This window comes from Cynocephalus volans, chromosome 10 (assembly GCF_027409185.1).
Source record: "Cynocephalus volans isolate mCynVol1 chromosome 10, mCynVol1.pri, whole genome shotgun sequence".
Lineage (NCBI taxonomy): Eukaryota > Metazoa > Chordata > Mammalia > Dermoptera > Cynocephalidae > Cynocephalus > Cynocephalus volans.
Genome location: NC_084469.1, coordinates 94,503,790 through 94,519,091, shown reverse-complemented (window position 1 = coordinate 94,519,091; position 15,302 = coordinate 94,503,790). Strand labels below are relative to the sequence as shown.

Here is a 15,302-nt window from a genome sequence, read left to right as displayed (position 1 = left end):
CAATATTACACAGCCTTTAAAAGGAAGGAAATCCTGGCACGTGCTGCAACGTGGATGAACCTCGAGGACACTGTGCTCAGTGACATAAGCCAGACACACAAGGACAAACACTGTGTGATCCACTCACAGGAGGTCCTAGAGCCGTCAGAGCCACAGAGACAGAAAGTAGAATGGGGGGTGCCAGGGGCTGGGGAGGGGATGGGGACTGAGTGTTTGATTGGGACAGAGTGTAAGTTTGGGAAGAGGAGAACGTTCTGGAGATGATGGTGGTAATGGCTGGCCATGTGAATGTGCTTAATGCCATGGAACCGTGCACTTAAAAATAATTAAGATGGTAAATGTTATGTTGTGTATGTTTTTACAACAATTATAAATATATAAGGGACACGGGGCAGATGGGCTGGGATGGGTCAGGGATGACTCTGCAGAGCTGATCTAAGTGTTTGTCCAAAGCCTGTCCCATGGCTAACGTCTGTCAAATGGAGAAAGCTACTCTCTGCCCTGGGGATTTCCCATCACCGTGCCCTCATGGCCTTCTCATTGCCTGATAGTGTAGTTATTTATGAACGTCCATCTCCACCCATCCCCCACCAGACTGGGGGGGGCCTTGGGTCACGATCCTGTGGACCCCAGGTCCCAGCCGGACCCAGAACTCACAACACAGACCTGTTTGGTGAATCAATGAGTGTGGACTGAATGAACCCTCAATTCTAATGTGTCTAACTCTATGGGTAGACAAAACTCAACAATAAATGTCTAATAACTGGGGTCAGACATGAATGATTGGAAACAAGACACACAAGCAGAGGCTTTGTGGGGTGGGGAGTGTAGTGAACGGGACAAACCTTCTGGACAAATCCATCCTGTGTTCCATTCGTTCAGTGGTTTTTGTTTTTATTGAGGTGAAATTCACATAACATGAAATTCACAACTTTAAAGTGAACAATTCAGTGGCATTTGATATAAACACAGTATTGTGCCACTATCACCACTAATTCCAATTCCAGAACATTCTCAGTACCCCAAAAGAAACCCCATCCCCATCAGCAGTCACTCCTCACCCCCTCCCCCAGCCCCCAGCAACCACGAATCCACTTTCTGTCTCTGGATTGGCCTGTTCTGGACATTTCATATAAATGGAATCACACACACACTATGTGGCCTTTTGTGTTTGCCATCTGTCAGCTGAGCATGATGTGTTCAAGGTCCATTCATGTGGTAGCGTGTGGCAGCCTCGTTTCTTTTCATGGCTGAGTAATGTTCCAGTGTGTGGATGGATTATGTTGTGTTTTGTTGTGTTTGTCCATTCATTCATTAATAGGCATTTGGGTTGTTTCCACCTTTTGGCCATCATGAATCATGCTGCTATGAACATATTGTGCACATGTGTTTGTTTGGGCACCGGTTTTGTTTGCATACCAGTTTTTTAAATGATATAAATTTGTTTGTTGCCCATGTTTTAAAATTGGGGAGGCTGGCTGGTTAGCTCAGTTAGTTAGAGCATGGTGTCATAACACCAAGGTCAAGGGTTCAGATCCTAATACCAGACAGCCACCAAAAAAAAAAAAAAAAAAAAAAAGGCTGGGGGGGAGATAGCACATAATAATTTCGACTTCCAGCTTCTCTATGAACAGCCGGTCACACCAGGTCCACCAGCTGGCAGTTGCTAAGGAGCCCCTGTGAGTGCAGGAAGGAGGACTGTGCCATTTGTCTACTGTCTCTCCCAGTCCACTCCCAGGTCGCCGGGGCTACCTGGCCACTGTGCATTTGGGGTTGAGACCCCTCACTCAGGTGTGTCTCTCAAAGCCTTTCCCTCACTGGCAGAAGAAGGGTGGATGCCTCAGCCTGGCTCCTAAGGGTACTTGTGAAATGAAATATCATTTCGAAGTTTGCACTCAGCAAGTGCTCTGCCAACGCTAGCTGGTCTCAGTTTTTCATTCTGCAAATATTTAGTGAGCACCTACTAAGTGCCAGATGATGCTAGAAACATCCATGAGCAAAGCAAAGAGCCCCACCCTGCTGGAGGTGGCACTGTAGACAAGGGAGACTACGAATATAGGACATAAAGCAGTGAGATAGTGATACCAATGGAAAGCACTATGGGGAAGAAAAAAGTAAAGCAGCGTAGGGGCTGCGGAAAGGGCTGACCTGGGTAGTCCTGGGGAGATGGGATTTGAGCAGTTTTGAAGAAGGTAAAAAGGGAGCCAAGTAGTCGTTTGGGGAAAGGGCATTTAGGCAGAGGATACAGCAGGTGCAATGTCCCTAAGGCAGGACTGTGCCTGGCATGCTGGAGCAGAGTGATCGAGGGGAAGAGAGGGAGGGGACGGGGCAGGTCGTGCAGGGCCTAGAGGGCTGCAGGGAGGACTTGGGCTTTTACCCCGAGGGAAGTGGGAGCCATGGAGGGCTGTGGGCAGAGGAGGGACGGGACCGATCAGGTGCTCAGTGGCGCCCTCTGGCTGCTGCGGAGAAGACAGACATGGGGCGAGGGTCACCCGGAGACCAGGGAGGCGGCGGTCACACTGGTCCTGGGGCGGACGCTGGCTGCACCGGCTGCGCAATACCAGCGGCGGCCATCAGGTGGCGGCCACCGCTTTCTTCGGGGCCGGGACTGAGTTGAAACCCCAGGGAGGGCAGATGCCTGGGGGAGGGTCTGTCCTGCCCCCACCCCAGCCTCCAGGCTTCGGGGCTCTGCGGATGGTGGGATCTGGAGTGCCTTTTTCCTACGGAGGAGTCTAAAGCTATCCCCAGCTTCTCAATGCTCCCGGGAGCATTGAGTTCCCTCCCCATCCAGCACCAACCCCCTTCTCAATGGGGACAGCGCATACAGTAGGCACTCAATGCATGAGAGGTCGGACGACTGGGCACTGGACCCCAGCGGGGCAGGGATGGCGGGGTGGGTTGGGGTGGCCGGGGGACACACCCCCCCCCCGGGGAGGAGCCTGTGGCGCCCTCGAGCGGCTCCAGGGACGGTCCCCCCAGCCCCCCGCGGGCGCCGGAAGGGGGCGGGCTGCGGACGCCCCCGGGTGCGGTGTCACCGCGCCTCGGTTGCCGGGTAACAGAGCGGTTAGCCGGGCTGGGGGCGCAGCTGCGCAAAGCCTGGGTGACACTGGGCGCCACGCAGGGCTGCAGGCAGCCCCCTCCCTGGGCCTTAGCGCTGGGGGGAGGGTCGGTACTTTGTGTCCCAGCCAGAAGCCACCAGACCCCTGGACTCACTAGCCCGCTGCCTCAGTTTCCCCAGGATGAGGCTGATGACCTTGGGGCCACAGGGGTAGGTGGGTCAGAGGCGCTCACAGAGCCCACAGGCCGGGGACCTGCGGTGGGAAGAACCACACAGACACTGGAATAGCGTTTAAAAAAGGGCTTCATTAAATACAAGGATGAGGCCAGGCAGGGCGGGGGAGGGGGTGCCACCGAGGAAAGCATGAGTCCCTGGGGGCCTCCTCCCCTGCCTGCCCTTCAGAGGCCACAGCCAGATGGCTGGAACCAGGTCCCAACGACCACCAGCTCATGGGGGGAGGAGTGGGTGCAGGTGTCTCCCCCCCAGGGGGGTAGAGAAATTCTACAGCCCTACCCCCCTTCAGACAGGCACCAGCCAGGGCTGGGACCAACTGAGAGACACCCAGACAAAGACACACAGGAAACCAGGGCCCCAGCCCCCCCCACCCCACGGACTAAGGCATCTCACTAACACTGCCAGACAGAGGAGGTTTGCGTGCACAGGTGGAGGAGGCTGGACAGGGCAGACCCTCCGAGCCCAGCTCCAGAAGGGTGTCCCCTGCCTCCCTCTGCCAGGACCCCAGGCACCCATTCCTAGGTCCTGCCAGGCTGGTGCCATCCAAACCCAGCAGTCCCCAATTGGGAGACAAGAAAGTTCTGGAACAAAAGGGATTGGGTTCCACCACCTCCTGCACCCAAAAGTGGGGGAATAGGCCCCTTCTGGGTCTTGGGTGGGGGGCCTGGGTCCCTTCCAACCCCAGAGTGGGGTTTCTTGATTCCTCTGTCCAAAAGGAAACCCAACCCAAGCCACAGCGGGGACACAGCAGGAGAGGACACAGCAATGTTACCCCCAGGAGACAACTCCCCACCCCACCCTCAAGTTCAGATCAGAGACCCTCCCCCATACTCACAGCCCCTGAGGATGATGGACCACCCAGTGGGGCCCACAACAGGAAAGGGATTGGCGCCTGAAAAAATATTCTACCCGGTCCAAAAAACGAGCTACCGCAGGAGGCTGCGTGGCTAGTCCTCCCGCTTCCAGTCCCCACGGCAGGCCCTCGACCACCAGCTCGGGGGCCACCCCTTCCAGGCACCCAGGAGTAAAGGGGGATATAGGGGGGAAGAGCCCAGAACCAGGAGACCCCGGCCCCACCTGCAGGGTGGTGAGGGGAAGGTGTGTCACCCAATGGCTGCAGGGTCCTGAACCAAGAGACTGATTGTCACGGATGCCACGAAGGCCAAAGTCGGGCACCCTACCCCGGGGCAGCAGAGAAACCTCCCTGCAGTCACACACACACACAGAGAGGGGGAGCAGGGCCCCCACGCCAGCAGACAGAAAGGAAAATAAATAAGCCGGCATTGGCTCCTGACCCCCACATCCGCCTCCCACACCTGCCCCCACGGGAGTTGAAATGCTCTTTGGAAGAACCCCAGTCCTCCCCCTGAAACCCTGTCTCTCTGGAACCCCCAACACCTCCCCCCTCCCGGCCCTGCCCCCGAGGTCTGGGGTGCTGGGCAGCCCCTCCCATGGGCAGGACCTGTGGACACCTGAGATTGAGTACCCGAGTGGGGGCGGCCGGGCTGCACCCCCATTTCCCTGAACATCTCCAATGGCTTTCGGTGGGGCGGGGGTTGGGGCGAGGCAGGAGCCTGCAGTAGCCCCCCGCTCATCTATGGCTCTTTGAACACTTCTTCCCAATCTGGAGGGAGCGGGCCTGGGGGCCAAGTCCACGCATGGGCAGGGACACCCTTCCTGGGCCCGCTGCACCCCTCCCAAGCACCACCCCGGAGGAAAGGCAAGGAGGTGCCGGAGGGGGAAGGGGGGGACCGTGGTACAGATGGGAAGAAAGTTAACAATCATGGCTATTTACAGACACGGCCCCAGCCACCCGTCCCGAGGGCCACCTCCGAGGCCAGGCGTCAAGTCCAGTCTCAGGCCCGCTCCTTGCTTTCTGGAAGCGGGCAGGGGCTTCTCAGGGTCTGCGGATGGCTGGAAAGGGCCGGGGATCCCCGACAGTGTCCGCCATCGGCCCTGGACGGCAGGCGTGTCCTCGTGTTGCTGGTGGTCCATGCGGAGGGCCAGGCTCAGGGTGGGCCGGGCGCGGGCCCTACAGGCCGGCGGGTGCGGGGCTGGGCGCAGGGCTGGGCGCAGGGCTGCCGGCCAGGCTACCGGGCAGGGAGTCGCTGGGTGAGGCGCTGCGGGTGCCCGGGCGCCGGAGCAGGTCCGGGCGGAAGCCGGGGTGGCGGCGGGCGTGCTTGGTCAGGTGGTCGCTGCGGGTGAAGCGCTTGGAGCACAGCGGGCAGGGGAAACGCTTCTCGCCCGTGTGCGTCCGGTGGTGGCGGGCCAGCTCGTCGGAGCGCGCGAACTTCTTGTCACAGCCCGGCCAGTCGCAGGCAAAAGGGCGTTCACCTGGACAGAGGGCAGAGGACACAGCGCGGTCAGTGGGGATGGTCCCTAACGGTCCAGGTCACGTGTCATCTCTCACTTGAGATGCTGAACTCTGGGTGTGAACGTGAAATGCGTAAATGTTTGGCCGACCCCTGGTGAGCCGCTCTCGCTTTATTTTCTACCAACTTTTAGAAATGACGCTGCTGCAAGCTGGCTTCTGTTGCTTGTACGTAAAACCTACAGACACCCCCGGGCAGGCCTGTCCTTCCCCAGAGCCGGACCCCGGCGGGGACTAGGACGGGCGGGGACTAGGACGGGTCTCTCAGTTTATGGTTCACACAGGTGTGCTCTCAGAACAGGGCTGGGATTTTGGAGCGGCCACTTCTTATGCAGACATGTCATGCTGTCCCCACCCCGACCCCCCTTCTACCCTCCCCCCCTGTAGGACATTCAAGAGCCTCCCAGGTGTTCACGGTCCCAAGCACCCCCCTTCCCTTTTCCAAGTGACCACCCAAGGTACAAAGAAGGGGGTCATAATCTTCGCAGCTTCCCATGCCCAACCCTTCCACTGACCCTCATGGCCTCTCTATGGGCAGAGGGACATGTGATGAGCCACACACCCCCACCCCCACCAGGCCACCTGCAGCCTTGAAGAATCAGGCACAGCTTTTCGTGCCCCGCATGACCACAGCCCAGGGCCAAGTCCTGGCACTCCCGAGAGTGGGGAAAGTGCAGGGACGCGCGGGTAAGAATGTGGTGGCCTACGGGGCTGGCGGGGGGAGGCCCGGCGGCAGGGGTGGGCCACCACAGCAATTTACTCCGCAGGCCCCCCCCACTGCCCAGGCCGAGCCTCCCCATCCTGCCCCATCACCATCCCCGCCAGCCCGTCCCCCCCACCTCATCTGGAGTCTTTGCTCTAGGAACCACGCAGCTAGACTCTCCACTTAACAGGCTGCAATGTGTGACAACCACGTTGTCAGGGTCTCGCCAGCAGACAGGGGCTTCCAAGGACTGGGGAGGGGCAGGTCAGTTCACCCAGAACCCCCGTGCTCTGGCCTCCCCCAACTCCCATCCAGGCCTGCAGCCAAGTGGTCGTGCGCACTCGAAGCGTGCACCCTTTGGAACCATGCACAGGGTACCTGGAACCCTAAATTCCCCAGTGTTGTTGTGCCCGTACCCAGAGGTTTTGAAAGGTGGGATGTCTGGATAGAGTGTGGAGACGCGGGCCAGGGCACCCAGGCACCGCAAGATGCCCCTTTTGGCACAGGATGGAGCCCCATTAGGAAGAAAGGAGCTGGCAGGACCAGGTCCCCCAGGTGGCCCCAAGGCCAAGCCACAGAGGAGTCAGGGTGGCCACCTCATGGGTTACACAGTGTGGGGGGCCCAAGCCTGGCACTGGGGGCTGCAGTGACCCAGGATGACCCAGGGATTCAGATGAAGAACTACAGACAGCAGAGGGTCCCTCAGCCAGGGGCCAGGGAGAGGTCCCAAGCAGGACCCATGGTGGGGGAGCACAGAGGTGACCAAAAGCCAGCAGGAGAGACCATGGATCAGGCCCACAGCCAAGCTCAGGTGACCCGTTGACATCTCTGTTCTGAGAAGCCTAAGGCCCGCCATAAGGAGGAGTGAGAAGGGGTAGGGGAAGAGGGAGGGGTCAGGACCCACTGGGGACACCTGCCATCACCAGTGGCACCAGGAAAAAGCTGGAAGAAAACCTCCCCTCCCCACATCCCATCTTTCCTCCCTGCCGCACCCTGAAACCCCCAGTAGGACAGAAGATGTCGGTAGGAGCCCAGCAGCACCCCCAGGGGGCTTCTCGTGGGGCACCTGTGGGCCACGCACGAGGCTGTGAACTCAGGTAGCTGGGGCTGGGGGCAGCAACTGTCCCTGGGACTGTCCCCTGCACACCCGTGTCTCCCCTAAACAATCCGGAAGGCAGGCTCCACAGTAGCTGGGGAGGGGTCCCAGCATGGAGCGTCCTCAACAGAACCAAGAGGCTCCAAACAACCCCAGAAGAGACCTCCACCCTCTCCCGGGCCACTTTAATCTGACAGCTCCCAAAGGCCTCAGTTTTGGGGGCGAGAGTCAGGTTATGGGGGCGGGGCTGCTGGCTTTGGAACAGACCCCAGGAGGGGGGGACCGACGGCCCTCCGAGGGGGCATGCAACCCTGTCGCCATCTTGCAGGGCGCAGGCAGGGTGGAGACGCGGGGGGGTTGCCCAGCAGTTGACTCACTTCCCTTTTAGGGCAGCGAGGGCCGGTCCCGGCCTCGCCCCTCCCCGCCCCCCTGCAGTTCCACTTTGCAACGAGCAGGTTGCAGGAGAGGCGAGCGGTGCCAGGGCCCGCCGGGCCAGGACGCACGCTGCCGCTGGGAACACAGCTGCCACACGTAGCTCGGCGGCGGCGGGGACATCCGCAGCCCCAGCCGACCCCGCTCACGTGGTCCCGCTCCCGCCGGGGCCAGGGTCGCCTGCCGGCCCCGCCCCACGCTGGGTGGCTGGGGCGCGCACGTGCGCACGTGGGCGGTGGTACCGGGGTGTGCAGGCTTCTCGCCCCCGCAACGTTGGGCGAATGCCTACAAAATGCCAGGCCCTGCCACCCTCTCTCAAAATGCACTCACTCACAGGGAGGGGGTGGGGTTAACATATGGGGCACAGAGGGGGATGCTCAGAGCCGGCTGGCCGGCCCCCAGGTGCAGCCACTGGGCTGCCCCAGGCTACCTGGCTGGAACGTGGCTCAGGACCATGCGGCGGGTGGTGACGACGGCGGAAAGGCACTGTGGGTGGGACCACAGTGGACTTGACCTTGTGACTCAGGCTGGGCCAGGGTGAGCTGGGGACGACAGCCAGGGCGGCCTCGGTCCCATGCAGGGTCCCATGCAGAAAAAATGGAGTCCGAGAAGTTCTGGAAACCTGGCCCAGCCTCTGAACCGGCAGAGGGGGGCCTGGAGGTGATACCGCGCCAGGTCAAGCCTCATCCTGCTCTCTGGACTAGGGTGCAGGGCAGGTCAGAGGTTAAAGACCCCTGGGTCTGACAGGGAAGCGTTTCCTCTGAGGTTGTCTGCCGCCGGCGCTTGCACAAAGGTCTACCTGCCAGGTGGGGTGGACTCCATGGGGGAGGGGCGCGGGTAAGGAGGAGGCTGGAGCTGTGGCAGGTGGAGGTGGGGGGCAGGGGGCTTCCTGAAGGAGGCGGCCCCTGAGCGGGTTCCACAGGATGCAAAGGAGAAAGTCGAAGTCGCGGCAAAAAGGACAAAAAATTGGTGGCAACTTTACAAAGGCCAGCCTCTTGGGGCTGGGTGGGGAAGTGGGCGTCCTTTGTTCCCTGGTCTTGAATACCATCTGGGCCCTGGCCACCCCCACCCCCATTCCACCCACCTCCCCCCATGACTTCCCAAACCCAAAGCTTCCCACCCTCCCGGTCCCCACTTCTCCTGCAGGCTTCCCATTTTCAACCACTCTGCTGTTCCTGCCAAAAACTTGGGCAGCAGAACCCCTGGTCTTCTCAATCTCTCACCTCGGCCTCCTGATAGCAAATTGCATCAATACATTCAGAATATGTCCAGACCCCATCCTGGCTCCTGCCAGCTCTGTCCGCCCCAGCCTTTGTCTGGACTAATGCAGTGGTCCAGCAGCTCCAACCCGGGTGGCCCACAGTGAGCTCTGCTTCTCAGAGCTCAGCCCCGGCCCAGGGTCAAAGCTCAAGTCTTTCCTTGGGCTTCTGAGCCATCCGTACTCCACTGGTGGCTCCCAGTCCTTTATCAGCTTTTCTATTCTTGGGCCCAGCTACCAACACACCTACATCTTGTGGGCATGATATCTGACCCCTCGGACCCAACAGGGAGCTGAGGGCAGGTGCTCTGTTCTTGCAGTAAGTGCTTAATGCATGTCTGTGGAAAGAGAGTCTACAGGCCTAGAGACTCAAGCTCGGGCTTCCAACAAGGACAGCAGCAGCTAACATTTTGTCACCATCTCCACACGCTCTCCCCCATCCCCCATGTAGGAACTATCACTACCCCTATTGACTTAAAAGAGGAGCAGCAAAGCCCACCCAAAGTCCAGCGTCCCTCATCCCTCCTGAAGGACCCAAGGCTGCCCTGGCCCACTTCTCCACCCAGCAGGTCACAGGACCCCTGGGACAACAGCACCTGGCCAGGGCAGCCCACCCAGCCCGCCCTCCCCGGGAGGCCAGCTCCCCTGGCTGGTATCATTTGCCAACTCCTGGCCCATCTGGGCCACCTTTATCAGGGAGCCAGGGTGGGGGTGCTTATCACCCCCCAGCAACGTTGGGGGAGCCCGCTCCCATCCTACCAGCCAAGGCAGCAGCACTGCACCCTGCCGGCTGGAGAACAGGGCTGGGTGGGAGGAGGCAGTCCGTGGCTCCCCGCCGCCCTTGGGCCTGGCACTGCCTCAGCCTGTCCCCCCACCCCCGACAAAGGCTGCCAGAATCAAGTCTTCGCCCCCCCCCCCCCCCCCAGCTTTGCTGTCCTGACCCTGAGGGAGCTCACAGCTCTGCCTGGGATGGAGTCAGCTGCCCAGGAGACAGGAATGGCTCCTTCACCCTCCACGCCTCAGTTTACATGTCTGCCTCTCCTCCCAGAGCCACCTTCTGCAAACAGTGTCAGGACCACCATCACCCGCCCCCGCCTTGGGCTGCCCATCAGAAAACCAGCAGTCACCCTAGCTTTCTCCTGTATCCCGTGCTCCAAGGCCTCTCTCTCCCATCCACGTGTAGACTGGCCCACCTTCCTCCCTGCCAGTGCCCCAACCTCCTCAGATCCTAATCCCTTCTCCATAAACGGATTTCTCTCTGCAAAGCCCAGCCTGCCCTTGGGATTAAGTACAGCCCTTCACCTGGCCTGCTCGGCTCCCCACTCCCCGCCTCCAAATCCATGCTCCGGGACCAGCATGCTGTTCCCTCTCCTGGGATACACCGTTCCCTGGCCCGCCCAACCCGGTCCGCCTCAGGTCTGGCTGAGAGGCCTCTTCCTCCATCACAAGCAACGCCTCACCCGCCCTCCCCCAGTTCCATGAGTACCAGGGGACAGGAGCTGGGTCTGTCCCCACACGGCCCTACCCAGCCCTGGCACACAGAAGGTGTTCGCTCACGTTTTGGACTTAGGTAAACAGGACTTTAGAGGACACTGGGTTTCAACTGGAAGTGATCCTGCAGCCCCCTGGGGACGTGGGCAAACTCTGGGGACATTTGTGGCGGTCACAACTGGGGGTGCTCCTGGCATGGAGCAGGTGGAAGCCAGGGACACTGCTCATCCCCTGAAGTGCCCAGGACGGCCCCGCCACAGAGAAGGATCCAACCCCAAATATCTCAGTAGTGCCAAAGAGGAGCCCGGGAGTAAGACACCTTCCAGGTCTGAGCTCTTTCTGCGGGGGAGGGGGTTAGAGACCCCCCAGAAGGCACCCGCTGACTGTGTGCTGGACATGGAGGAGCGGGGGGAGCCTCTGGAGATGAAGGAGCTTACAAAAGCAAGGAGTCACAGCCAGCCTCTCCTCCGCCCCCGCCCCATCTCGCTGGCTCCAGCACTCTCGTATCCACGGCAACGGCGTCAACATCTCCCACAGCTTCCAAAGTCCTTCCCCGCCCCACGCAGGAGAGCCACGACGGGCTAGGGGCTGCAGGCCAGACACAGGGGACATGAGGTGCAGCCCCGTCCCTTGCCCCCTGCAGCCAGGGGCCCTGTGAAAAAAAAATCCCATGGCCCCTCCCAGTCTCCTCGCCCCCAGGGACAAATGGAGCAGTTATAATGCGGGCAGCAAGCTTTACAACGGCCAAACTCCTGCCCTGTGCCTCAGTTTGCTCATCTGTAAAATGGAACCAGGCCAGGGCGGATAGTCTCTTTACACAGAGGACGACAAAGATCCCCAGGCAAGGGCAGGTGAGGGCAGGACTCTCTCCCAATGGCCCTCAGGCCTGCATACAGCTGGTGACTAATTATGGCTCCTCCCCAGATCTGGCAGTAGGCCCACACGCAGGGCCAACCCTGCAGTGGGCCACCACCCTGCTGGCATTTGGACCCCCAGAACAAACATGCCCTTCCCAGTCCCCAAGACCCCCACACCGCAGCCATTGACTCCCCTGGGGCAAGAAATACCAAACACCTTTGTACACTAAAAGTGGCCTTCCACAGACCCCTTGGTGGTCCTAGGGCGACCAAAAAAACAAATCACTCAACTCATAGCTGTCCAAAATCCCCCGGAAATGGAATTAAAGATGCCTAGGTCCAAGCCTGCCCTCCCAGGCTTGAAATCATTACTATACAAAGAGGGAGCTTTGGAATAGGACATCCACAGCCTTCCATGGGAGGGGCCCAGGATCCACCCCCAGATGGCACCTGCCCTCTTCCACCACGCAGGGCAGACATGGCACAGCGCTGGAATACGTGCACCCACTCCTGGGGCACCCAGACTTGCCTCCCCAGCCTCAGTTCCTCAATACCACATGGGGCTGGTACTGACCTCCCAGGGGCAGGTAAAGGGTCCTCCCTTCCGCACTGGCTTGGGGGCTGCTGCTACCATTACCTGAGGGCCTATAGAAGTGTCCGTTGGGCACCAAGGTGGGAGGTGGCCTCCCCACCTCCAGCCCCCTTACCCAACCTGAGAAGTTGGATGGGGTCTGGAAAAAATCCAACCACAGCAGTACGATGGTAACTGGAAAAGCTCTAGGGACCAGGCCATTCAGCCAACAGATACTGCGACCAGACACCGAAGGGTGCCCCAGTGAATGGGAAATCGGGGTCCCTCTCTAAACAGCCGCCCACCTCAACCCCCCCTCTGTTCAGACCGGCAAGCCCGTCCCCAACAAGCCAGGGCACTCCTGCACCCCAGCCCACTGCCCCGAGAGGCACCACCCTGTGTCCCCCCAAAAGCTGCCTCACCATCTTCATGGACCCACAAACGTCCCTCTCACAAAATATATGGACCCAACTGCCAGCAGAGGATGGTAGGTCCTGGCACAAAATATAGACCCCATCCCAAGTTCTGTCCTTCCAAGTTCCATCAGTCTCAGTCTGTGCTGAAGGTGGGCAGAGCCTCCAGGCCCCTGGGGAAGAGTGGAGAACAGGGAGAGGGCTGCCTGTACCCTGCAACCCAGCGCCCCCACCCCTCCCTGCTGCTCAGACCTAGGCATCCAGGTGTGGCTTCCCACACCCAAGGACCATTGGCCTGGGGCTGCCCATTCCATCGCAGCCACACCACTCCAGCCAAGTGTTTCCGTGTGTTCCCGCAATGGGGGGGCCGTAGACCATGCCCTTGCCGACTGCCGGGTTGCCCAACGTGACCCCCACTCCGACCGTAAGAGGGAGGTATCCTTTCATGCTTTACAGAGATGAGGACCCGGAAACACGACGCAGGCAGGTAGGTCATCTGCTAGAAGGTAGCAGGGCCTAGACACCAAAGCCAGGAGCAGCCCCGCAGCCTGCCCCCAGATCCCCGCCCTGCTCACTCGCCCCCGCAGGAAGGGTTGAACACCTCCAATGCCCAAATCCAGACCGGCGCCACGGCCCACCTTCCCCTCTCTCCCGGTTCAAGCTCCCAGCCAGGAGGGAGGGATCCACGGTGCAGACAGGGAGAGTGAGTGACAGCGAAAAGATGACCAGGGCCCACTGACTCCCGGTTCCCCTTGGCCCACCCCCACCCCCGCTGTGACTGGAGTTGGTGGCGCTGGATCGCTCCCACCTTGCGTACCTTCCCGATCCCTTGCCAGGTGCTGGCCACAAGCACACCGGGAAAACGTGGTGAGAGGCCCCCTCTCCATTCCCCCTACTGCCCGGACTCAGGCCCGCCCTCCCCCTCGTTAAAACACATTAAGAACCAAAAGGAAACGTGCCGGGCACCCCCACTCTGGCCCCGCGCCAGGCGCTTCGCCGCCCTTCGGGAGAATCTGCGCGGCCACCAGGGAGGCGGCGACGAGGTTCCTCCACCCTCTCCACAGATAAGGAAACTGAGGCTGGGGGAGGACCGAAAAGGACCCCAGAGCCAACCACGGTGCCCGCCACCCAGGCCAAGACAGAAAGGAAGAAACCCAGGGGCGGCCGGGGAAAGGCGGTCCAACCGGGAGCCGCGACCGTGCCCGCGGACCCCGCCGCACCGCGCGCCCCACTCGGCCCAAGAGGCGCCATCCGCTCGCCACCCCGACCGCGTGGCCGCCACGCCCCCCGCGCGCGCCCCACCCACCGAGGCCCCGCCCTCCCGGCGGCGCGGCGGCGGCCCGGGCGCGCCCCCCTCCCCGCCCCCCACGCGCCACGCAATTTCGGGGTCCGGGCGGGGGGAGGGGGCTCCGAGGCCGCCCCCGCACGGTCCGCGTCCGCGGCCAGGCTCACCCGTGTGCGTCCGCAGGTGCGACTTTAGGTGCGAGGACTTGTAGTAGGCTTTGGCGCAGCCCGGGAAGGGACAGCGGTGGGTCTTGGCGGCGGCGGCGGCGGGAGCGGTGCCGGGGACACGGCCCGAGGACGGGGACGACGCGGCCGACGAGGAGGAGGCTGGCGAGGCAGCCCCCGGGACGGCTCCGGGCCCGCCGCGCAGGTCGGCCAGGATGCTGGCGGCCAGCAGGTGGGCGCCGCCCGGGCCGGGGACGGCGGCGGCGGCGGGAGGCAGCGGCGCCGGGGTCCCGGGCGGGGCGGCCTCGCGGCGCGCCGCACGCACATCCAGGCCGGCTGCGGGGCCCGCGCCCTCGGGGCCGGGCCGCCCGCGGTGCACCACGGCGCCCGAGGAGATGGCCATGAGCACGTCGGCGGCGAAGTAATCCACGCACGCCACGGCCGCCGACATGCCGGGCAGGGGCGCGCGGCGCGGGCGGAGCGGCGGAGCGGAGGCGGCGGGAGCGGCGCCCGTCCGGCCGGCGGCGGCTGCTCAAGTGCGGGAGACAGAAGAGGAGGAGGCCCGGCGCGCGCCGCCGCCGCCGCCCGCGCTCGTCCCGCCCCGCCCCGCCTGACGCGCCCTGACGCACCGGAGCCCGCGGGGGCGGCCGCGGCCCGCCCCGCCCGGAGGACGCCCCCTCGGGGCACCGCGGCCACGCCCCCCGCCCGGCGCGCCCTCCACCACCCTCGGAGTGGCGCGCGGCCGCCGGGGGCGGGGCCCGGCTCGGAGCAGCCCGCCCCCCGGCGCGCCCACTCCGGTCGGTCCCTGGCCCCGAGCGCGCCCTCCCCACGCCGGGTCCTGAGTCCGGGTGAGCCCCGCCCCGCCCGGCGCGCCCCCGTTCCCTTTCCGGGGCTCCCCTCCCCATGCCGCGCGCGAGGCCGAGAAGCCCCGCCCCTCTCCCCCCACCCCCGGTGTGCTCCGCCCCTTCCCGGGACGCGCCACGCCTCCCCGCAGGCGCGCCCACCCCACGCCGGGGCGCGCGGACTGCGGGAGCCCGCGCTCTCCCTGGGCGCTTCCACCCTGGCCCCAGGCGCGCCCCCGTCCGGGATGGGGGGAGGGCTCCGAGCCCCACGTGGCTGGGGTGGGGTGGGGGTGCGGAGGCGGCCGGCCCCGCCTCCGAGCCACGTGCGCGACCCTTCCCCAGGTCTCCGCTTTGGCCGCGCGTCCTGGCGTCCCCTCTCCCCTTCCTCTGGGGTTCGCTCTTCCTGCTCCGAGCCCCGCAGGGCCTTCCCGGCCTGGGCACCGGGTGTCCTGCCGCGGGGGCCCGGGAGGCTGGGGCGCCCTGCGTGGTCGTTCCTCTTTTTGCTCCTGGTGCCGGACTTACTCGTG

The 15,302-nt window shown here is 62.6% G+C and overlaps 1 protein-coding gene across 1 annotated transcript; it reads right to left on the bottom strand.

The window, feature by feature from the left end:
- Positions 1 to 4,723: 4,723 nt before the first annotated feature.
- KLF16 (KLF transcription factor 16) lies at positions 4,724 to 14,440 on the bottom strand. The gene is made up of 2 exons (XM_063112572.1): positions 13,937 to 14,440; positions 4,724 to 5,626 (listed from the first exon to the last, which is right to left on the bottom strand). Exons 1-2 carry the CDS (start codon positions 14,382 to 14,384, stop codon positions 5,325 to 5,327), a joined length of 750 nt encoding a protein of 249 aa, XP_062968642.1. The 5' UTR covers positions 14,385 to 14,440; the 3' UTR covers positions 4,724 to 5,324.
- Positions 14,441 to 15,302: the final 862 nt, after the last annotated feature.

Excerpts from the sequence above, each read along its gene's own strand:
- KLF16 (XM_063112572.1), bottom strand. The coding sequence starts at position 14,384 with ATGTCGGCGGCCGTGGCGTGCGTGGATTACTTCGCCGCCGACGTGCTC. Across the intron at positions 5,627-13,936 it reads GCACCTGCGGACGCACACGG|GTGAACGCCCTTTTGCCTGC; the intron begins GTGAGCCTGGCC and ends CCCTCTGTCCAG.